Source organism: Elephas maximus, chromosome 6, assembly GCF_024166365.1.
Source record: "Elephas maximus indicus isolate mEleMax1 chromosome 6, mEleMax1 primary haplotype, whole genome shotgun sequence".
In the NCBI taxonomy this organism is placed as follows: domain Eukaryota; kingdom Metazoa; phylum Chordata; class Mammalia; order Proboscidea; family Elephantidae; genus Elephas; species Elephas maximus.
This window is the reverse complement of record NC_064824.1, coordinates 65287968-65313498: the sequence shown is the minus strand read 5'-3', so window position 1 is coordinate 65313498 and position 25531 is coordinate 65287968. Positions and strand designations below refer to the sequence as shown.

Here is a 25531-nt window from a genome sequence, read left to right as displayed (position 1 = left end):
TGTGTTCTTCCTTTTAGCATGTTAATGTGTTTGTAATTATACAAATTAATAAGTAAATAAACATGCAGAAGAGTAGACGAGCTTGATTTAATCCAATCATTTTCAAAGACCCATGAGGATGGGTTTATTCTGAGAAATACAGACCCAAAAGAAGCAGAAAGAGCTAATAGTATCCTCCGATGTCAAATGCTTCCAGAAAATACCCATTCTCATAAAAATAACTGCGTGGAAAAAAACATTTTGCAGATTTCACTAACTTCGGAAAGCATAATGATTTTATAATGCTAATGGTTCTTTTGTTATTATAATTTTCCTTGCTCCTTACAAATTAGCAAAATCCAAGAACATAAAATTCTCTAGCTTGCTGTTCCATTTTGACATTTTTAAAAGGTAAATTTAATTAGTAAATTAGCAAACATTACCTGTATATTTGAGAATCCTGCTAAATGGAATTATACAAAAAACACACTTGTATTTCTAAACTAGTCAGAGACTTCAGATTGAAGAAAGGGCTCCACAAATGTGTTTTTTTACTCCAGCTTTCCATTGAATTTATATCCTTCCCATAAAAGAGAATATAAAAGTCCATTATGTCAAAATATCTCTATTTTACATCAGTATCACCATCAAATACTTCTCAAGAGCACCTGTCCAAGCAGAGATGACATAAACTGAAACCTCTTTCTTATGATCTTGTGTCTTTGGGGAAAGCGTCCAGATATTATTTTCTCAAAAACTTGGGTCTCTGTGATAAAGACAACGTTCCTTTTTCCTAAAGCAGTCCCAACTCAGTTTATTTTAAAAGAGTGAAGGTTATATCTGTAAGTGCACTTGCCTTTTGTAAATGAAATTGAAAATAGATTCTATAAGAACAAACAGGTTTATAGAAACAGGAGACTCACAACACTGTCAGGAAGAAGAGGAACTGTGGTAGTGGTACTCCCATCACTGGGGTAAACATCACTCCTACAAATTCTATTTTGGGAAAAAAAAGTAAGATGAATCATAGAAAAGCAACCCATTCAGGATTTTTAAAAAGCACCGATTCTGTGCTTGTAACACGTTTTTACTTATAGATGTTGATACAGTCCACTGAGGACCTGCTTCCCTGAGAGACGGTGCCAGAGTGCCTTCCCTATCTATGTTACTTTTCGAAACCTCTCCAAGTAACCAGACATACTAGTTCATTTAGCTTTTCTTAGCAGAGTAAAGAAATCCAGGCTGAATGCATGCCCTGTACATACTGCACAATTTCACCAAGAAAATACTGTTTCCACAAAAGACTCAGACAAACATTTTGCCCAAGCCTTCAGAGTATGGGGGTTAGAATGAGTGTTGTCTTCTAATTATGCATGACATGGCTGCAGGGTTTCCACGAAAGAGGAAGGACAGAATCCCTCTACGCACTAGCAGGATAACTCATATACCAATGGGTTCTACAGAAAGATACAGAAATTGGAAGTTGCAAAGGCCCCATGACTGAGATTTTATGGTCATGCCTCAGCAGACAGCAATTACCATCAGGTTCATTTGGGGACAGAAAAGGTTGAGAGTTACAGTGTATGGCTATAAGGTAATGTGATTGATGTTCGTGGATCCTGGAAGACAGTCTTATTATATTTTATGGACACGCCTTGTAACTCAGGGGAAGACCACGCACTGGTTTAGTTACATAAACAGCCAAATGACTGTGAGCATGTTTGTTATGTTCTTTAATGAAATTAATGAAATGGTAAATTAATGAAATTTACCATTTTTTAACTAAGTGAATTCGTGTGTTTTTCAAAAACAATATAATTTCTGTAGAAATACCAAAGGTATAGACCCAAGAGACATTACATAATCTCACGAAATTCATTATTTTTAAAGTAGAAGATTGCAATAATTAATGAGTTAAATTTCAGTTTTAATGAATTAATGGCACATAAAATTGGCCTAAACCAATTTACTTATTTTATTGATCCTATTGTTCTTTTATTTTTAATATTCAAATATAGCTTTAACTAGTTTATTTATATCATTCTATTATTTAGCCTATTTTAAATTCTAATATAATGTTATATTAGAATATATCTTTGTGCCTGTATGTATATATACATATACACACACACACACATACATATACACACATATATATTCAAGTATATATGTATATATTTCCACAATTTCAATACTATCTGCCATTAGGAAAGGAGTTGAGTCTGAGGTACTAGTAAACTGGTTGTTGAGCTGATTGTTTATTTTCACCATGAATTGTTCAAGCCCTTGTTTTCTCTGCATTCTCCATAGTACCTGTTCTATTCTTTGAAAGCAGTAGGAATCTCAAGGAAAATGTCACATAAGCAGAAGGGCCCTGTTATCAGGGGGAGGACAGAATGGGGCGGGCAGATAACATGCTTCAGATCAGAAACTAAGAGGGAGTGACAGGGCTGGATTACCTAGTAAGCAAGGTGCACACGGGCCAGTTGTGCCTGCCCATCAATCTGCAGGGCACAATTTCACTGTCCCTCACCACATCAAAGATGTGGTCAAACCCATGTGAAATTGCTCAGCACAGATTAGCAAGTAAACACAATTTAGCCCATGCGTACCTTGCTCAGTGCAAGCCGGTGCATACCATACTTACTACTCCTGGAGAGTGATCATCTCGAGGCTAACAAATCCTGGCTTATGTTTGCACTGTCCTGTTCTTTGATGTATATTAGAATCACCTGGAGACCTATAGCCTTCCCTGATCCCTCGACCACATTCCAGAGCAATTAAATCAGAATTACCTGAGCTGTCTGGGTACCTCGCTGAAAGTTTAGATGACTGGCATGCCCACTGAGAGTCCAGGTCCCAGCCTAACAGGGAAGGTGATGTGATTCTAAATCCTATCTAGTCAGGGTAGAAGTAGGAGGTGATATGCTAGAGGCTATGAAAAGATGTCCAGCTTCAGGTCTAAACTGAGTGGAAACCAGCAAGTAGAGGACTTACCGGGCCCCCATTCCCTCAGCCCACAATTCTTGCAACACAACCCAGAGAAGTCTGGAGTAGAGGCAGGGAGTGAGGGCTTGGTGAAGAGTGTGCATTTCTAGACAGATTAGGCTCATGCAGGCCTTTATGGAGACAGGGGAAGATTTAGGGCCTTGTCAGGGTTGTATAGAGAGAGGGCTTTCTACCTTTCATTCTGAGAAGTACAAGTTCTCACGTGGTTTTGTTTGTGTTTTTGCTTTTGTTTCCTCTGTAGTTATGTATAATAGGCGTAGGCAGTTCTAAATGCAGTTAACTTAGTTCACAACTTGAGTGAGGAATTTTTCACAAAATATAATTCCAACGATTTGATTTCTGTAGGAGAGAACTTGGAATTCTGCCAGGACCTACAGAGCCATAGGAAGGTGGAGGTGGGTAGGAAGAGAGAGAGAGCCCGAGAAATAGGAGCAAAGCTGCAAAGTGGCAAGGCAGCTGTGCCGGGGACACAGGTTTGAAAAGCAATAAGGTAATGGGTCATCATGGGCGTGACAGAGCTAGTTTTCAACGTAACAGTGGAGGAAAAAACTCAGTTCGTGAAATATGGATCTACAACTCAGAATTGGATCAGAGTTTGCATTTCCACTTCTTGCTGAAATGAATAGAAAACTGATTTACTCGTGTACAGCAAAGCTGGTTTGCTACACGGTATAGCCAGGAACCAGGACGTTTTGGTTAATACAGAAATCCAACCAACTGAATTCTGAATAAGCCAGCTCATGAAGATCTGGCTGCATAGGTATTACAGGGCATAACTGGTTGAGGACATTGTGGGTTTGTTTTTTTTTTTAAGCAAAACCTTGGTCCAACCAACTGAATTCTGAATAAGCCAGCTCATGAAGATCTGGCTGCATAGGTATTACAGGGCATAACTGGTTGAGGACATTGTGGGTTTGTTTTTTTTTAAAGCAAAACCTTGGTCTTCTGCTTCTGGAGTAAGGATTATTGTGTTTTTTTCATCACCAAAGCCCACTCAGTGATAAGCACTGTGAAAAGAGCTGTAGAGGATAAACAGCTTACAGGGCCTGGGTTTGGAAGGGAAAAGAAGTGAAAGATTTGTATATCAGAGTTTTAATCTTAAACAGAATGAGGATAGTTAAGTCCAGTCACTTAGACCTTACTTATGAACCTCTTAGGGACAAGCTTTGTGCTGCTTTCAGTGCTTGAGTTTTCCCAGAGACCCAGGTCACAGTTTAAATGATCACTGAGCCAGTGGGAGGTGTAAATGTCAACTTTACCTATCTGGAAAATGATTGCATGTGTCAAACCAATAGAAATAGTTCTCTGGCAAATGTTGTTGTTACTCTCCACTGTTGAAGTTAGCCTTTGACTCATGGCAACCCCATGCACGATGGAACAAAATGCTGCCGGGTCCTGGGCCATCTGCACTAATGGTGTGGAGCGGATCATTGTGATCTACAGAGTTTTCATTGGCTGATATTTGGAAGTAGATCACCAGGTGCCTTAGTCTTTTTAGCCTGTCTTAGTCTGGAAGCTCTGCTGAAACCGGTTCAGCATCATAGAATCACAGAAACCTCCACTGACAAATGGGTGGTAGCTATGCAGGAGTTGTTTTGGCTGGGATACTCATCTGGGTCTTCCACATGGAAGGTGAGAATTCTACCACCGAACCAACAATCTCTCATCTCTGGCAAAGAGGGGCCCTTATTTCTTAGTTTTTATACATAATTGTATGTTGAACAGGCATTCGCTGTATTTATTTTTGTTTCAACTGCACAAACCAGAAAATGTCATGAGGTAATTTTTTCGCCTCACGAATATTTTCCTTTCTCTTCTTTACAACTAAATCATTCTGAAAAATCACACTTGTGGAAACAGAAAAACCAATACACTCTCAACTCTTCCTTTCTCTCATTCATTCGCGCTGTGTAACCTTTTCTCTCCTTCCTGAATCAATTCATATATTAATTATATTATTTTCCTCTCAGTACATCTCGTCACAATACTGTGAATAAAAAAAGTCTTCAAAAGCAAATGCTATACTATTCATTTGTTCCGGCTTAAAAAAACAAAATTTTATTCATAATGGTATGCTGGGGCTGTGACATAGTTGTATAATCTATGTTCTGTGCATATTCCTCTCCTCAGCCTTTGGAGAGGTACAGCTCATCTTGTTATTTCCTGGGGTCAGTGTTGAGCACTTTTCCCTCAAAATAAGACCTTTTATAATAATTTTAAAAATCTACACTAAAGTAACTGATTAGTCCATACCAACATGGGTAAAAGGCATATACAGGTGTGTTAATTTTAAACCAATCTTTAATTACCTACGGAGCTCCTGGCAAACTGTCTCCCAGGGCCAAAGAACTGAAAAGTAAATTAAGGTTTGAGGCACAAAACAATGCAGTCTTTCTTTGTCTTTTTACATAATCCATAAAATGTTTATGAATCATAGACTATCTTGAGAATAATTACCACTTGATTACACTCCTTCCTGGCTTTAGTGGCAAACTCCTATGGTAATAGCTGGTGTTTATGGAACAATTAATACACCGCAGGCATTATACTAAGAACTTTATGTGGACTATCTTATTTTACTCTTAAAAAAAAAACCCTGTTACTTTATGCTCATTTTACAGAAGAAATGAGGTGGCTGACTCAAGGGATTACAATCCAGACCGTCTGAATCTGGAGCCTACCAAATCACACATTGCCGTCGAGTCGATTTCAACACATAGCAACTGTATAGAAGGGAGTAGAACTTTATGGAAGCAGACTGCCACATCTTTCTCCTGTGGGGCAGCCGGTAGGTTTAAACCACTGACAGGATGCTCAAGGTGGGTATAATGCACTTATATGGGAAATGCTTGCAATATGGAAAGTTTGTCAATAAAAATATATTTAGTTAGCTAAACCAAAAAACCAAACCCACTGCCGTCAAGTCGATTCTGACTCATAGGGACCCTATAGGACAGAGTAGAGCTGCCCCATGGAGTTTCCAAGGAGCGCCTGGTGGATTCCAACTGCCGACCTCTTGGTTAGCAGCCGTAGCACTTAACCACTACACCACCAGGGTAGCTGGTAACTGATATAATCTGGCATCTGTGTGTTTTTGAATCTTTAAAGGTGACCCATAATTATTTTCTAGCTGTTACAAGCTGTCAAAAATGCTTTCTATCAACGTGACATTGCCCAGGGACTGCTCCAAATCCGCACCATCTTCCTGACTGCTATTTGCACGAGGACTTCGCAACAGCAGATGTACGCAGGGAGATAAAGACCCTCATGCAGCTCCCAACTGGTCTGCACCAGAGCCGTCCGCAGGGAGTGAAGGTCAGGAACACTTTAGATTCTTGACATGGATTCAGCGCACCAATTTTCACATGAAGGCAATTACCTAAGCACCGTAATGCATTGACTACTTCTAAAATATTTGGAGCGCCATCTGCTCTTCTCTGCTAAAGCCACTGAAAAAGGAAAAAAAAAAAAAGCAACTCCAGAAGGAAAGAGGTTTCCAGGACTTCATAATTCATACCTAAAGAGTCCTCAGTACTATATAAATATGGGGCAAAGAAAAGGAAGACTAAATTCATGTGGGAAGATGAAAGTCAAACTCTGAGTGTAAGAATACAACACAAAGAAGGGAAGTCCTAGATTGCTAATAGGCACAGCCTTTCTTTTGGGGCTTATGGAAATGTTATAAAGTTAGATGGTGGTTCTCACCCCAGTATTACTGGCACAAATAAAAAAAACAGGAAATAACAAATGTTGGAGAGGCTGCAGGGAGATCGAGAACTCTTATGCATTGCTGGTGGGAATGCAAAAATGATACAACAATTTTGGAAAATGATGTGGCACTTCCTTAGATAGCTAGAAATAGAAATACAATATGATCCAGCAATCCCACTCCTAAGAATATGTCCTAGAGAAATAAGAGCCATCACACAAATAGATATACACATACACATGTTCATTGCAGCATTGTTCACAATAGCAAAAAGATGGAAACAACCTAGATGCCCATCAACAGATGAATGGATTAAAAAAAAAAACAAACTATGGTACATACACACAATGGAGTATTATACAACGATAAAGAACAATGATGAATCTGTGAAGCATCTCATAACATGGATGAATCTAGAGGGCATTATGCTGAGTGAAGTAAGTCAATCACAGAAAGGCAAATATTGTATAAGACCACTACTGTAAACACTCATGAAAAGGTTTACACCCAAAAAGAAACAATTTTTAAATGGTTACGAGGGAGGCGAGGACTGGGGATAGAAAAACACTAAATAGACAATAGAAAAGTGGTAACTTTGATGAAGGGTAAGACAGTGCACAATACTGGGGAAGCCAGCACAACTTGTACAAGGCAAGGTCATGGAAGCTCCATAGACACATCCAAACTCCTTGAGGGACTTAATTGCTGGGCTGAGGGCTGTGAAGACCATAGTCTTGGGGAACATCTAGCTCAACTGGCATAACATAGTTTAAAAAGAAAATGGTCTACATCCTACTTTGGTGAGCAGCATCTGGGGTCTTAAAAGCCTGTGAGCCGCCATCTAGGATACTCCACTGGCCTCACCCCTTCAGGAGCAAGGAAAAATGAAGAAAACTAAACATACAAGGGAAAGATTAGTCGAAAGGACTAATGGGCCATATCTACCACAGCCTCTACCAGGCTAAGATGGTGCCTAGCTACCACCACTGACTGCTCTGACAAGGGTCACAATAGAGGGTCCCAAACAGAGCTGGAGAAAAATGTAGAACAAAATTCCAACTCAAAAAGAAAGACCAGACTTGCTGGTCTGACAGGCTGGAGAAACCCTAAGAGTATGATCCCTGGATACCCTTTAGCTCAGTGATGAAGTCACTCCCCAGGTTCACCCTTCAGACAAAGATTAGACAGGCCCATAAAACAAAACAAGACTAAAGGGGCACAACAGCCCAGGGGCAAGGACTAGAAGGCAGGAAGGGACAGGAAACCTGGTAATAGGGAACCCAAGGTCAGAAGGAAGAGTTTTGACGTGTCATGGGGTTCTTAACCAATGTCATAAAACAATACGTGTACTAACTGTTTAATGAGAAATTAGTTTGTTCTGTAAGCCTCCATCTAAAGTACAATAAAAATATAAATAAAGTTAGATGGTGGCAATGGCTGAACAACTCTGTAAACATACTAAACAACCATTGAGTTGTATACTTAGAACAGAAGATGTTTATGGCATGCAAATTATATCTCAATAAAGCTGTTAAAAAGGAAGATGAAGAAGGAGAAGGAGAACATTCCTAAAGAGCAAGACAGAAGCCATTGTATGGGCAAGTGAAAATGAACTCAGAAAAGAGCTGATGGCAATTTCACACCAATAACACATTTATTCTAATGCCTGCTCCAAGATATTCCCAGACACTCTCTTCAGAGTGAAGAAATGGGTTAATCATAATGTAACTTTCTCCCCCTCTGGAGCCTGGATGTAGTGGACAGATTAAAAACATCCCTCTTTAAGTAGTCCTTTCCATTCTAACGTTAAGAACCTACTACTGTTTTTCATCGGCGTAGGATGCTGACAGCTCAATCTTATGGCAAAATCATAAACAATGCCGATGTGATATTTCTAAACTAAAAATCAACAGGAGACATGCTGACTGGTTTATAATCCCTTAATGAGGGTTGAATTTCATTCATAGCCATTGAAAACACTAAAGGCTGTTTTGAAAAGTAAAATCTAAATTGTCGATGTTTAAAAACAATGCTACCTACCAGAGCCACCTAATAAAGTTCTCCAGACCATTCTTTGAAGCAGCTGACCCTGGCCCCCCACCCTCGCACCACTGCCCCCGGGCTGCAATTGTCCAGAATGGCTCCTTTTTCTAATTTCCATAAGGATATTTCATAGACCAGCAGTGATATTGCTGTTAGAAACATAAAGCCTGACATGGTCTAGAATGTCTAAATAGAACATCATCCACAGTTTTAAATGTCTGGCACAAAGACATGCTCTTATATTTTGTCCCCCATTTTTTTTTCCTATTTCTGAACCTCTTTTTCAGTAGGTATAAGACAGTCTGAGCAATCAGCAAACAAGGCATATTTAACCTCAAGATAGCTTAATTTTCAAAAAATTTTTAGCCCAATTGTTGATCTCCCAGACAAACATTTACCAAATAGCTAATTACCCTGAAACATCTGATTTCAACACATTAGGAAGGAAAGGGGCATATTGGACTTAATTATTATACCTATGAAATTATTACTAATTGTGACATTAAGTATTGTCACAAATCCAAAACAAATGTTCTTTTAACTCTAACTAAAATTGATTTCAAAATTAATATTAATTTCTATATATGAACAAAATAAATATTTTCGGCCAAGGACAGACTGAGCAGAAAGATAAATCTCAAGTACGTTCAATAAGACAAGAGACTGAGAATACTATCAAAGTCGACAATAGCCGAGGTAGGGACAGAATTAACTACCTGACTCTACTAGCAAACAATTTATCCTCAATCCCTGGTGATAAAAGTCGTGATTTTTAGACTGCATTTAGACAGCTTTAAAAGTTCAAGTGAATGTCTAAAACTTTGATTATTTTACATGGCCCCTCTACAACCAAATATGACATTTATCTCAAATTCCTGGTAAAGATTACAGAGTAAAAAGCCATTTAATTTTCTAAGACAACATGATTTTTTTTTTCCCACAGACTTTTGCATATAACAAACAAAAACCCATTGCCATCGAGTCAATTCCGAGCCGTAGAGACACTAAAGGACAGAATAGAACTTCCCCATAGGGTTTCCAAGGCTGTAATCTTTATGGAAGCAGACAGGAACATCTTTTTCCCGCAGAACTGCTGGTGGGTTCAAACCGCCACCTTTTGGTTAGCAGCTGAGCACTTAACCACCGTGCCACCAGGGCTCCTTCTTCTGCAAACAGTGGACATTTAGTACATGATGTTTATTGGTTTATTGTTACAAACATCTCCTTTATATTGGATTTATGTTGCATTTCATTATGGCTTAGGTTTAGTCATTCTTCGTGGAATTATCAGATATTATTAATATGTCTAAAGATAGACAATTAAACTGAGGTTCAGAGAGGTTTCTACATGCCCAGAGTCATGGAGATACTCCGACTTCTGGTGCATGGTTTTCTATTATTCTCACACATGTTAGTTAATATTCCACATTCATAAAGACATGGTTATTTCTTATAATAATAACCTACATTTGTAAAGAGCTTAAAGAGGACATATGGTTTTGTTTTTGTTTTTTAGCCTAGCAATCATTAATTCATATGCTGATTTTCTTCTGGGGAAACTTTCACTCTGATCTGTTGCATTTGCTAATTCCCCTGATGTAAATATTCTCACCATGGCTGATTTCAAGCTATTATCATGAGTCAACTGGCTCACAAATTCCTGGAAATTTAATAATCGAGGAGTTGGTGCAAACCAGCTCCAGCATACCACTGCAGCTCACATCAAACCTCCTGAAGCCTGCTCTTCCACAAGGTGTGTTTTTGTGAGCCTGTAATATTTCTTTTAGTTTAAGCCACTTGGGGTGGGTTTTGTAACTGAAAAAGACTTAACTGATACCAAGTTTTTTGGGTAATGAAATACTCTCATGTAAACTGCATGTTGCCATATCGTTGTTGTTAGTTGTTGTCGAGTCGACTCCAATTCATGGTAACACCACACGTGCAGAGTAGAACTGCTCCATTGGGTTTTCTTGGCAGTAATCTTTATGGAAGTAGATCACCAGGCCTGTCTTCCAAGGGGGCTCTGGGTAGATTTGGATGGCCAACTTTTCAGCTAGTAGTCAAGAGCTTAATTGTTTGTATCATCCAGGATCTTCTTACTATATAAAACCTCCACAACAATACCATGAGGTAGGCAAATGGTTCATCAGATTCCCCATTTTACTGATCAGAAACTGAGGCTCAAGGGGGTTAAAATTTAGCCTATGAGTTTGGTCTACATAATTTTCCAGGCCTGGTACAAAATGAAAATGTAGGACTCATTGCTAAAAAATTAAGAATTTCGAGACGGTGACATTAGAACATTAAACTAAACACAGGGCACTTCCAGACATGAGGCCGTGGGCAATTGCACATGTCACACATCTGTGAAGCCAGTCCTGGGTCTGTGTTTTTCAGCTGGTAAGTGGAAGAGGTGGGATGTGAGCTCAGACCTCGAATCCAAATACCATTACGTTCTATTGCCGTGGTTTCTGGCTAAGTAAAGAATCTATAAATAAATTACTGATATTTACATGTGGAATTTGTTATTTAAATTATTAGTAACAACTGTATTTTGTATTATTGACCAATTTCAAGTAAACACACACATACACATCCATACTTGATTCACTTAAAGACTCCTATATTGCAACACTTATATCTTAGATCACAAGTATATTCTATCTTAATTTCTTACATATATTACATTTCCTTTAGGCAGCATTAGAAAGAAATCTTGCCAGAAATTTACTTAGCTAACTATATTCCACATTTTTCACTTTTCGGACAAAGCTAGAAAAAGACAAATAGTTATTTCATGTATTATAATTCTAATTATTCTGCCTGACTTACTCTCTCAGTTGCCTTATTTATTTATCTATTTATTAAGTTAGGCAATTCTATATGTCTTTTGGATTTTTAGAGGAAGCCCTCGTGGTGTAGCAGTTAAGTGCTATGGCTGCTAACCAACGGGTCGGCAGTTCAAATCCGCCAGGCACTCATTGGAAACTCTATGGGGCTGGGTGGGTTTTTTTTTTTTCGGATTTTTATAGAAAACATACCCATTGTATAAAAACCCATTTTATCTAACATTACAAAATTTCAGTAATACCCCAGTGTCTTTCTTCTTCCCAGAAACCACGGGCCTAAGTGAAGCAGTTTACGGTGCAATTACTATTTTTCAAAGTGCTGAGCTCAGTCTGATCAGAGTCTTATTACTTAGCTTCTCACATTCAAAAATCATTGTATCCCATGAAATAAGTGGTGATATATGATTATGAAGTAATGAAATGTGAAAAAAAAAGTCTTTTATATAAAATAACATTTAGAAGTTGCATTATGCAGTTTTATGTAGCATCTGGGTTCTACTATCAAATTTTTGATGATTATCAAGAAAACAGAAAACTCCCCATATAAACAGCTGAATACTACTTCAAATTTAATCTATGCAAACAACCAGCCGATAGTTTATCATGAATTATAACATCTATGCAAACAATTAGCGGATAGTTTATCATGAATTATATCCTAGAAGCTAAGACTCAATATAAACATTGTTCTCTACATTTCTCTTTACCTGCTGACTAACCTAAGCTATTTAATTTTCATTTAGGTATGAAACATTGGAAACTGAGAGGAAAAGTATTGTAGCAGGGTTCCCTAGAAATGTGGAAAAATGCTACAAGTAAGTCAGTACACAGATATGCTTTCAGATGGTTTCTAAAACATCTAAAAATCATAATTTTTGTTAATGAGAAATGAAAATAAATGTACCACCAAAAAGGTGGAACTTCTGCATTTGGCATTGAAATGAGATCATTTCAACCACACGTGACTTACCCATCAGCCATAGTAGTATTACCTGCTCAGATCTGTTCTGGTGCTGGTATTGGTATTGAGACAAGGTATTACGGGTAGAAGCAATTTCATCCTTCTCAAATTGTCTCTTCACCCTGGCCAAACCACCAGGTACACTGCACATTTCTGATTCTTCCATCATCTAAGGGGATTTAAGAGAAAGGGAAATTCAGCTTTATATTTGGCTCAGGATGGAATTCTCAAACTTTTTTTTTTACATAGTTGACATTTATTGCTGGTTGGTATTAGAAAAAGGTATTAACATACACAATCAATTCAGCCAGCTCTTACCCAAAACGATTAAAAAAAAAATTGTCTCTCCACACTGTTTCATCATTTATCAGCCTTTTGATATGAAGTCAGAAGAATCTTCAAAATATAGAGTTAATTCTCTTTATCTCAGATAAAGTTTGGTATCAGGAGGCTAGACCTATTAGAATGTATTTCTATAATATAGGGTATTAGAATAATGGATTCAAATAAGGTTGGCTGAAAATAAGGTTGTCATTAAAATCCCAACCTATATAAGCAATACAATGTTAAGAAGTTACCAAAATCACTTTGACTTACTCCAAAATTCATTTAAATCATTAAGGATGAACAAAATAAAGAGCCTCAGAGCATGTCTTTTGCAAAAACATTAACATCAATGATAATAATGGCTAGCCTAGTATTTTTTTTTTTTTTTTAAGGCATTGTGATGGAAACCCTGGTGGTGTAGTGGTTAAGAGCTACGGCCGCTAACTAAAAGGTCAGCACTTCAAATCTACCAGGCGCTCCTTGGAAACTCTATGGGGCAGTTCTGCTTTGTCCTCTAGGGTCACTAACAGTCAGAATCGACTTGACAGCAATGGGTTTTTTTTTTTAAGGCATTGTGCTAGGTCATATTGTATGTATTTGCATATATTCTTTCATTTAATACTACTCCATATGCTGTGAGATATGGACACTTACATTCTCATTTTAAAATGAGTAAATTGAGGTTTTGAGAAGTAAGGCAGCTTGTTAAGTGCTCACAGCTAGGATGTGCGTGTTGGAGCTGGAATTTGAACCCACATCTAGTCACTAGCTTCAAAGGACAGGTGGTAAAACAGGAGTTACACAACTCCAGGATTGGCATACCCCAGGACTCAGTTCTGAGCACTGGCATATGAGAAACAGGGAGGTTTAAAGTTACAACGGTTCTAATCTATTGCATCATTTTACAGATGAGAAAACTGATTTTGACAGGTATCAGTGGGAGCAACTTGACAAACATTTGAAGAGTCCTGTCAGAGTACACCCTTGGGAAGAACGGAAGTAGCTCAGGGCCTTTGGTTTTGATAATTTAGCACACTCCAGAGTCCAGAACGTATTCAAGCCCAGATGAGGTGACAACTGTCAAGAAAACTGTCCCCACACCAACCTGCCAGAGCAGGTCTCCTGAGGCCTGACCCAGTCCTGACGTAACCTTGGAAGCCTTGACGCCTGAGAGTAACTGGTGGCCCAAGAGCTGAGGTTCTCAAACCATGGGTTGTGGTCTATCAGGGGTCCTGGAATTTTTAACCAAATACGTAGTTTCTCAAACAGATACTAAAATATATATATACTATCCTGGGGTTTCCCATACAAAAATATCATATACTGAGTTTATACTCCATTATTATCAGGATTACTAGCCAATACTCAAGTGTTTGCTTTACCAAAAACAAAAAACAAAAAACGAAACCCAGTGCCCTCGAGTCGATTCCAACTCATAGCGACCCTATAGGACAGAGTAGAACTGCCCCCCATAGAGTTTCCAAGGAGCACCTGGCGGATTCGAACTGCCGACCCTTTGGTTAGCACTACGCCACCAGGGTTTCCCGTGGTTGCTTTTCCAAGTTCATAATGTTTCCCCTTACAATGGACTATCAGATATTTCAGAATGTGCACATTGTCTCTAAAGAAGAGGGGAGAAGATAGTACATTTATATGTACTAGGCTATCAAATTCTGCAACAAACTTCAAATGTAAATCTTGGCCAATTGCTGTCATTTGATACCTCGTAAGGTCAGGAGAAAGTATGGCATCCCTTCTGAAATTTAAGATAGCACCAAGAAGGGAAGGGGTGAATTAAGGTCATGATATTTCTTTTCCTCCCTCTGTCATTTAATTTATGTAAATGACCTTTCTGGATTCATCCTATATAGATGATATATAAGCATTAGATTATACAAATAAAATTAGATATTGGTAAAAAAAAAATTCAACAACTAGAAACAATGTCCAAATTAACGCAAATTAGTCTGGTAAGCCTCAATATTATGCTAGGGACTGGATATTTTCCTAGTATGTGCATTTTCATAAAAATATAGGTTCTTATAATGGACTGGTTGCCTCTTAGTTACCAGATGTTTACCAGCCACTTTTCACATGTGAAATGCATACAGTTCATTATTTCTAATAGTAGTACTGCTATTACCTCTAGTGAAAAAAACAGAACAAAACAAACCTGTTGCCATTGAGTTGATTTCAACTCATAGAGACCCTATAGGACAGAGTAGAGCTGCCCCGTAGGGTTTCCAAGGAGTCGCTAGTGGACTCGAACTGCTGACCTTTTGGTTAGCAGCCAAGCTCTTAACCACTGTGCCACCAAACCAAAAAAAACCAAACTTGTTACCATCGAGTTGATTCTAACTCATAAAGACCCTACAGGACAGGGTAAACTGCCCCATAGAGTTTCCAAGGAGCACCTGGTGGATTCAAACTGCCCACCTTTTGGTTAGCAGTCACTACACCACCAAGGTTTCCACAGTACAACCAGGGCTGGTGATATTGTAATACTGCTGCCGTTGTTGCTGCTGCTGCCTCACTTACGTGAGGCAGGTCCTATGAGCTGTAGTTTACTGGTGGCATTTACAGCCCAACTTGTGAACGAAGGCTTGCATATGTGTGTGATATGGCAGACCTTGCTCAAGAAGCAGCCTGTGGCTATGCTCTGGCTGATGCTACCTTGCTCAGATGGGGGTGCTCCCATGATTTTGCCTTGTTTAGCACCATGCTCTAAATATCCCAATTGATCCAGTTACTGTTGAGTGGATTCCAGCTCATGCCAACCCCATTTGTGTCAGAGTAGAGCTGTGCTCCGTAGGATTTTCAACGATTGATTTTTCAGAAGCAAATCACCAGGCCTTTCTTCCAAGTTGCCTCTGGGTAGATTTGAACCTCCAACCTGTCAGTTAGCAGCTGAGCGCATTAACAATTTGCACTACCCGGAAATGTATAAATGGCCACATATCTTAGATTGCTTGATATTGAATCTTTTACACTTATTCTAACTCTGTGTTTCTTATTTTGTGTCTCTGCAACAAAGTTTGGAAACCTAGGTAAATATATAATCATCAACTTCCTTTACAAAGTACTGTCCTTGAGCTATAAGGTATAATAGAAATAGCATAATTTGGGGAGATACAGTGATTCTAATCCCAGTTCTGCCACTTAAACCCTTGGGCAAGATGCAGAGAACCCCAGTTTTCTCTTTTATAAAGTGGGAATAACAATATCTTCCTCACAGATTTCTTATGAGTGTTAAAAACAGTAAACCGAGAAAAACCCAACCCAGTGCTGTCGAGTCGATTCCGACTCATAGCGACTCCATAGGATAGAGTAGAACTGCCCCATAGAGTTTCCAAGGAGTGCCTGGTGGATTTGAACTGCCAACCCTTTGGTTAGCAGCCATTGCACTTAACCACTACATCACCAAGGTTAAAAACAGTAAAGGAAATAAAATTGCACAGCATAGAATCTGGCATTTTAATTTGTTGCTCAGCAAAGGTTATTTCTCCCCTCTTTTCCATGGACTTCTGTAAACAGCTGCCATTTCATAGTCATGACTTTCATTTAGGTTCAAATGCTATCTGACTGTGTCTAGGACAAGAAGACACTGATCATTGTCAGCCATCTAAATGTGACAGAAATATGCTAGACTCATTTTGAAGTGGAATCAGTGATATACAGATTTTGCACTTAAAATATTTGAGGTAATTGTATAGACATAGACTTAGTCACAAGCAATTTTCGTAATTTTTTTTTCTCCAGAATTGAACAAGCATGTGATGCAACTGACCAAAGGAGGCAGTTATTTTTCTTTTTAGTTATTTACCAGGATTCCCCTGAGAAAACATATGTGCCCTTCCTTCCCACAAAATTTATTTAGGATTAAATCAAATAGGATATTTGTTGGGCCAGAAATGCTTTCTTGTATGAGAGGAGACAACTGAATATAGTTAAAAGAGTACTGGAGTCAAGAGACTAGGAATCTACCTTGGCTTTACCACTACGTAATTGTGTCCGACACTCCTTGCGGTCGAGTAGATTCTGACTCATACAGCGACCTAATTGTATAAAAAAAATTGTATAATCCCCCTTAAATCACTTCTCCTCAGTTTTCTTGTCTGTAAAATGAACAGGGAAGAGGAGACTGAAGTCCCTCGTGTCCAGCTCCAGAAACATTGTAAAATGCCTTATAGGTAAACTATTTACAGAATAGCATTAAACTTTTTGATTTTTATATTGACTAGTGGGATCCTTTACAGAACCTTTTAAACATTCTCTTTTTAGCACAGTATAAATAGAAATCATGCACTGATACCAATCTGTTTTATGGTATATTCTTCTAGTGTGTGATATGATCGAAGTCTTCGAAAATGAAGGAGTGTTTACTAAATAAACTGCCTTTAACTAGATATTTTCAAATTAACTGTTAGCCAAAGATCCCATTACCAATTTAGAACACAAATTTGTAGTAAAGTTCCACAATGATCCAGCAGGGGGTGCTATCTAAACAGACTGGCAGGAGGTGTGGGCATGATGCTATTTGTTTTGGAAGTGATCTAGCTACTTATGTCATTTGGATCCGTTCATTCAAAATCTATGCTGTGTCTAAAATGTATTTTAATGACTATGGAAAAACCTAAATGTTATCTAGAAATGTAATCGTGTTAATGAGTTTGGCACAGTTAGCCTTGTCTCCCTAAATAATTTGTAAAGAATGCTAACAGTAGCTATTTTAAAATACCACCCTTTTGGGTTATTCTTTCTTTCTCTCTCCTTCTTGCCTTCCCTGTCTCTCTCAATATGTTTTTTTTTTTCCGAATTAAAAGAACAACTTTGCTAATTTGAAGATTATAATTATAAAGGAATATCCTTATATTCCATTAAGCTGGAAAGCTTCTACTCATAAAACGACTCATCATATCCTGCGGATTGAAAGCACAGTACAAGGAACCCAACAAATGTTTTGAATATGACTTTATTATGGGTTGGCTCTAAAAATTGGTGGCCTCACTGAGTCCTGCAGTTTCCTGTAATCGTAATTGGTTTAGCAGAGGGCCTACATTGCTAATCTCTCTCATTTCTATGTTGATTAAGCTATTGCTAATGGATTTAGTGCATACAGAGAAACGAGAAAAGCAAAAGAAATGACGCTGCCAGTGCGTTTAAATGAACCATGTATGAGACCAAGGAGGGCAGCGTGCAGGCCCACATTATTAAAATTTAAAATTAATTACCAACTTTCCTGAGGAGAACGGCTATAGGGTAAGTGATAGCAATGACTAATAATACGTTTGTGCAGTGCCTTATGGCTTACACATAAATTATCTCCTCAACTCCTTACCACGACGCTCTGTTGTTAGCAGCCGTGGCGTCGGCCCCAACTCATGGACACTCCACGTGTTACATTTCTTGGTTGTTATCTTTACGAAAGCACCATCACCAGACCTTTCATTTGCAGAGACACTGGGTGGGTTTGAACCACCCACCTCTAGGTTAGCAGCTGATTGCAAACTGCTTGCGTCGCCCAGGCTCTTTAAGGCCTATGCAGTAGGCCTATGATTTCCATTTTTCGGTTAAGAAAACTGAAGCTCAAAGATGGCTTAAGCTAGTAGCCCAAGTTCACACAGGTAATAAATAGCAGAGCTGAAACATAAATTCAGATCTTCTGAATTTGATTCACAGGCTTTCCATCTTCTTCCCACTCGTATCATTCTTACATTGCAAATGCAAGGAGGAAGTGTGAAGGGCAGACAACAAGCACAGTGCCTAACGTAAAACCACCAGGAGCAGCTTACATTAGCAGAAAAGCGGTGGCGGTCTCCCCTGGAAACAGCTGCCTGGTACCTCGCCATCCGCTCCTTCAAGGAGACCACCTCCTGGCGGTCTGACACGTCCTCGCTCGGCGGAGCACCGTCTTCTGCAAATCCACTCACAGGCTTATTAGGGCCAACGGTAGCTGAAAACAAAGGTAGCATGCTCAGATATATGTCAGGCTTTGAAAAGAAAATAGCATCACCTCATGAACAGGGAAGACACTTAAAATATGTGGTCTTCTAAAACAGACTGCCACAGTTAACAGCATTTTCGATGCTTCACGGTCATACTATTTTCTTCAAGCTTTCAAGTAAGATTTGAGAATGCCGGAATATGAGCATAAGTTTATATATACATCTAAAGAAAATATTTTCTCCACTCTTGTTTCTGCAACTATTCTGATGTGAAAGAGTTATGAAAACCTTCCCTTGAGTACTGACTACGTGCCGGGATTATACTAAATGCTATCAGAGCACTTCTCATTTACTTTTCTAATGGCCCCATTAGATAAAAAGCAACCAAACCTTTTGCCGTTGAGTTAATTTCAACTCAGAGACCCTGTAGGACAGAGTAGAACTGCCCCATAGAGCTTTCAAGGTGTGGCTGGTGGAATTCGTACTGTTGCCCTTTTGGTTAGCAGGAGCTCTTAACCACTACACCACCGGGGTTCTGTAGCTGCTATAATTTCTATAATTTACAGATAGGGAAGCAGAGACTCATGGAGGTTAAGATCACATGATCTCCATGATCACAAATAAGTGGCAGAATTGAATATGGTTAGACTAAACTTTTAGTTAAGTCTAGAAATTGCTCTTGGCTTCTCTCTCCCCCATAGAGCTACATCTAGGTAGGATACATGAATGCTATGAGAATTACAAGCTGTGGATTTTTTCTTTCCTTCATAGAGGCATGCTTTACATAAGAAAAAAATAATAGTATCATTAGAAACAGCTTTGTCAGTCACACCTCTCAGTCTAATATCTTCCTATGTAGCCATCTACCTGACAAAAATACAGGGTATTAGAAACTACATACCTGGAAACAGAGCAAAAAGCTGGTCATATGATCACAGAATAACAACTGTGAGAAACAGAAAGGTCTTAGACATCATGGAGTCTAACCAGCTTCTTTTAGGCATAAGGAAACCGAGGCTGCAGGAGTTTAAGGATTGTTCATAGTTGTTCAGCTACTATGTAAAAAAAAAAACCGCTATGAATTGGAATCGACTCAATGGCAGTGGGCTTGGCTTTAGTTTGGTTTAAGTGCCACCAGTGGGTCTTAAAACTAGGTTTTTGTTTTGTTTGTTTTTTTTTAATGTATTGCTGTTGGCTATGTTACCACTCTGCTTGATAGTTTATTACTCATTTTTATAACTCCAACATCATTTCAAGGGCTCATTCTGGGACCCAACAGGGCATGGTGTAAGTATATACATATATGCATGAGTGTATGTGCGTCTGTATATCTATATATCTCTATGTATTTGTGTATATTCATCACTCCTTCAGGGGTCCACTGCCTTTCATTCTTAGCACTGTTTGGAATACTTTATTATTTGCATTGGTTTGATTTCATCACTGTAGAGCCATGCCCCAATCAACCCAGATAACAGACAGCCAAGCTGTTCCCTCCCTTCCCCATTCCTTGTAAGTCCTCCATCAGCCCCTGTACTGAACCATCTTACTGAATTGTTTGCTTTTTCTATTAGATTCTTCAACATTTATGTTCATAACAGCAGGAGAGAACAATTTCTCTGGACTAAAATAAATAAATAAAAAGCACTTGTGGTTTTTGACTCTTTCACTAGTATTTTGTTTTCCACAAAAAAACCAAACTCCTTGCCTTGGAGTTGATTCCGACTCATAGTGACCCTATAGGACAGAGTAGAACTGCCCCAAAGAGTTTCCAAGGAGTGCTTGATGGATTCGAACTGCTGGCCTTTTGGTTAGCCGCCGTAGCACTTAACCACTACACCACTAAGGTTCCATAAAAAAAAAAAAATAGGGACTTCTTATTCAAATAATCATTTGCATATATTCTGATTAAAACTGTAAGTATATTCTATTTAATATGCTATAAAGAAGATACAAAATATAAACAATTAAAAAAAAAATTCCCTTCAAGTCAATTCCAACTCATAGCAAACCTATAGGACAGAACAAAACTGCCCCATACAGTTTCTAAGGAGTGGCCGGTGGATTCAAACTGCTGACCTTTTGGTTGGCAACTGAACACTTAACCACTGTGCTACCAGGGCTCCATAAAAGAATAAGAAGGTATGTTATATGAATGCTGTGATTATACACAACACTGATTTGTGTTCCCAACAAATGTCAGTTATTTCTGAAATTCACCTGTAATCCAAAGCCTCATCTCCATACGAAAGCATACGCCTCCAGTTAATCCTGAGGATAAGAGGTTCTCCCAAACCACGGAAGGTCGTTCATATGCTAAGGGAAGTATATACCTTTATTTTTCCCGTGGATCATCTATCTGCATAGATGAATTCAGTTTTTGTTTAAATGTATTCTTCTTACTTTGTTGAATGAACACTACATAAATTTTATTAAACATGACTCCCTAAAGTTTTACATTAAATTACAAATTTTATTTTGTGTATTATTCATAAGCATCCCCAGAAGAAACATGTTCATTCTTTTATTGACCTTTATAGAAATCCTGCAGTTTATTTTTGTTAAAATTTACAGAGATGGTATTTATACTTTTAAAATATCTGATTTTTATCAGGTTTCATCACACTGGAAAATGCCAGTGAGGTAGTCAGGAAATTAGTGGCCTGAGTATTAAGAGAGCTGGTCACTGCATCGTGGCCTTTTAGGCTGAGCACAGAAAAAAACACTATCTTCTTTTTTAATCTCTCTCTTTTTTTTTTTTTAATCAGTAATTTTGCCTCTCGGCTAAGGTAGGGTACAACCAAAAACCATTGCCATTGAGTTGATTCCAACTCATGGAGCCTCCGTGTGTGTCAGAGTAGACCCGTGGTCCATAGCATTTTCAGTGGCTGATTTTTCAGAATTCAATCTCCAGGTCTTTCTTCCCAGGCACCTCTGGTTAGGCTCGAAGGTCCAACCTTTCCATTAGCAGCTGAGCAAGTTAACGGTTTGTACCACCGAGGGACTCCCTTAGGTAGGGTAGTAGAGTAGAAATATTATCATGAGCTAACAGGTTGTGTACCTACTATGTCCTAACCTCCTATTAAAACTCCAAACCCGGTGCCGTCGAGTCGATTCCGACTCCTAGCAGCCCTATAGGTTGGAGTAGACCTGCTCATAGGGGCCCCAAGGCTGTAATCTTTATGGAAGCAGAATGCCACATCTTTCTCCCTCAGAGCAGCTGGTGGGTATGAACCGACCCCCGACTTTTCAGTTAGTGGCTGAGCTTACCCACTGCACTACCAGGGCTTTGACCTCCTAAATCAATGTATATCAATTTCTTCATCTGAAAAACAAAACTGTGCTTCCTGCCCAGCCAAACTCACAGAGCTAAAATGTAGTGTTACCATCTGCTCCTATCTTGGTGTGGTTGACACTTGGTGTCAATTTTTGGGGTTGACAAGACAGCTCCTTCCTTCCAGATGTATGGGGAAGCAGAAAGGAACATGACGAGACTGGCTCATAATGCCATACTTCAAAAGACTTGGAGGATATTGTTTGAGATTGGCAAACAATGTGAAATATGTTTAGGTTCTTTTTTTAAAAGAGAAAAGAGACATAGAAGAACAAGTAACAATGCTAATGATTATCAACATTTGTGGAGAAACAGGGAATGTTGAAATTGTCAAGTATGCAAATAGAACAGTAGAGGAATATGCTCGAAGGCTAAAGAGTTCTATGAGAAAGAGGAAGGAAAAAAATGAAGATTTCAGATAACCGTGTCTGTTAGAAAGCATTATGGATGTTAACAACATAAAATCATTGTGTTAGAAGTTACTTGTCTCTGGGGTTTAGAGGTCATTCATTGTGCAGATGAGTAAACTAAAGCCCAAAGTTCAGTGAATTCTCCTAAATCTCCAGAGTTAACGACATAGCTGGGCCTAGACTCCATCACTTCTAGTTCCCAGCGTGGTGATCGGTCCACTACACCCGAAACATAGAATGTTTCCTTTTGTTTACCAATATGAAAATAATCACCAGTCCATACACAATATTAATCCTTTGTATAATCAAATAAATCCTTAAAGTGGAAATAAAATATAGGGAAGCACTTTGAAAGAAAATAAGGCACTAAAAAATATAAGCTAATACCATGACAACTATTAGATACCAAAGAAAAGCATGTTTTTTATAAGGATTTTGAGGTCCTCAGGGAAAAGATTCATAGCAATTTTTTGTAATATAAAAGGTTCTATACTACAAATGTATCCAATTTATGTCAGCTTTCCGTTTTCTTAAATCACAAGAAATGTGTGATTGGAGATCTATTTTTCTTAAGGCCCAAACATAATTATTTTATAGTTTTTTAAAAAACAAGCTAACTAACTTCATTTTGGTCACAAAAATTCATTATGCCTTCCTGAACTTTCATTTATGGAGAATTTAGGTTTAAAGAAAATAAAATTTAAAACACACACACACAGAGCACAGCACAGTAACGCAACATTTATAAGGCAGAATACACTTTTTGCCCTGACGACTTATTTGCATTCCTGCAGTCACAAAAGAGATACAGTCACTTCTTGGTGTTGCCTTGTGATAAAATGAACGCTTTAAGATGTCAGATACAGAAAACAATGAGGAATGGCCAAGGTAATTAACATAACCTAAGATTCTCTCCTCAGAGCCTCTATGAGTTGGAATCGACTTGACGGCAGTGGGTGTTTTTGGTTTTTAAGATTCTCTTCTGATTTCAGTAAAAGAATTTCTAGAAATAGGCACAAATTAACATTAAAAGACATTTAAAAAGGTTCATTGCTACATTTGTTATGAACCATTCTTCTAATTAGCTGTGCAGAAAATTTCAAATTTGGAATTCTGTGATTTATAAAAATGTGTTCTCATGACATTAAGATGTGGCAAATTTATCTGCATTTCCCTTTAAGCAAATAATTGTCTAAAACCTGAAATAATGGGTTAATATGATCTTAAGATCTTGGTAGAGTAACAGTTTGGAAATAAAGATCAATGGTTTGATAGTGCATGTTGAAAAATTTTTATTCAGAAAATATCTTAATGTGGCAGGGTTCACAAAGAAAAATGCAGTTATGATCTTATTTCTAAAGCCAGATTCTATCTCAGCATATTTCCTAAATGTGAATATTTCTTATTACTCTAGGCACATTTCAAAGCTTTAGTCATGGTTAAATTTTATAGAGATGACTGTGTAACAATACAATGGATATTACTGGATGAAAGAGAGATATTAAGCACTAGGTGTTTTAAAACTGGCTTTTTCAAGTATTTTTAAATTTATGTATGTCACTTCATTTCTTTTCCCTTCTGCCAAATACAGATTATGTGAAAGTGTACAGAATAAAATGGAAAATGATGTGAGCTTTCTATCACATTAAGAGAACACTTCCTAGTACCTGGGTTGTGAAGTTGATATTAGCTCTATCTGATTTACAACAGAGACCTGGTTAGGTGAAGTCATGAGAAAAGAAAGTTTTCAGAAATAAGAAAAGAACTAGGGATATTAAAGTATTTTAGAAGAATTCAAATATACATTTAAGGCAACAAATAGAAAAATATATGCTGCAGAAAAAATTGATAGCATATGAAGAACAATATAAAAGAAGGCCATAAGTGGGGAGAAGAGAGAGCAAAACCCAAACTACAAGATAATAGCATTTCAGTGCGGACAATAGGAGTGGGTGGGCAAAACAAGTGAGATATAACAGAAGGTATGACAGAAGAAAAACATTAGCTGAAAATAAAAACCGAGCATAGATTTCAAATATTTACCATAATATAAGAATAATTTTATTTAAAAATCCTAATACATGGGAAAATTTTGGGAAATCATTTTAAATTCAAGGAAAAAGAAAAATTATGTAATTATCTAGACACATAATGAGTTTCTGGGATGAACAAAATTTAGATATCTTTAGATAGATCTCTTACAACCCTCAATGCTGAACACCAAAGCTAATTGGATGAAATTACTGAAATTTTAGTTTTGAGAACCAAAGAGTCTGTATGAGTACAAGTTGTTACATCTGTGAGAAGGCAACAAAAAGTCAAACACAGTCCATGTAACCAAAGATAGCTAAAAATAAAAAGGGGCCTAAAAATATAATATCTAAACAAAAATTCAGAAATAAAATCAAGTGTATTAGTTATGAAAATAAATATATATCAAACTTAACATGGAAAAACAAAGAAAAATAAATCCAACCATATGCTACCAACAAGAAATAAAACAAAACACAGAGAAAATTTAAAACAAAATATTAGGCAAAAAATCACCAGGCAAATACAAATAAAGAAAAACCTTTATCACTATATTCCTCTCATGAATGGTATCATTAAAGGCCAACTACATTCAATGAAATAGAGAACCACTATATAGATTAAAAAAAAAAAAATCCCACTCTGAAGCTGTAACTATTGTGGACCTCCACATGCTGACTAGCACAGTATAGAAACATATATAGACCATCAGTAATTTAGGGGAATATTATTACTGTTCATGATTTTAACATATCTCCTTCCATCTTTGCCAGAAGAAATTTCAAAAGTAAATTATTTGAATTATATAGTTCATAAGGTTTACTTTAGGTTATTCATTATCATTAAGCAAAAATTGATTATCTACAAAAAGCATAAAGCACATTCGCTATCCTACAGAGCTTTCATGCTAGTTGGAAAGAGATGGGCAATTACT

The 25531-nt window shown here is 37.8% G+C and overlaps 1 protein-coding gene across 1 annotated transcript in view; it reads right to left on the bottom strand.

The window, feature by feature from the left end:
* The window catches only part of XIRP2 (xin actin binding repeat containing 2), a 78322-nt gene that overhangs the window by 29842 nt on the left and 22949 nt on the right, over positions 1–25531 (bottom strand). Inside the window, exons 2-3 of the mRNA XM_049887364.1 lie at positions 18670–18830; positions 12582–12719 (exon numbers count right to left, since the gene is read on the bottom strand). Of these exons, the coding sequence (XP_049743321.1) occupies positions 12582–12719; positions 18670–18726 (195 nt within the window). The 5' untranslated portion in view covers positions 18727–18830. The remainder of the gene's footprint in view (positions 1–12581; positions 12720–18669; positions 18831–25531) is intronic.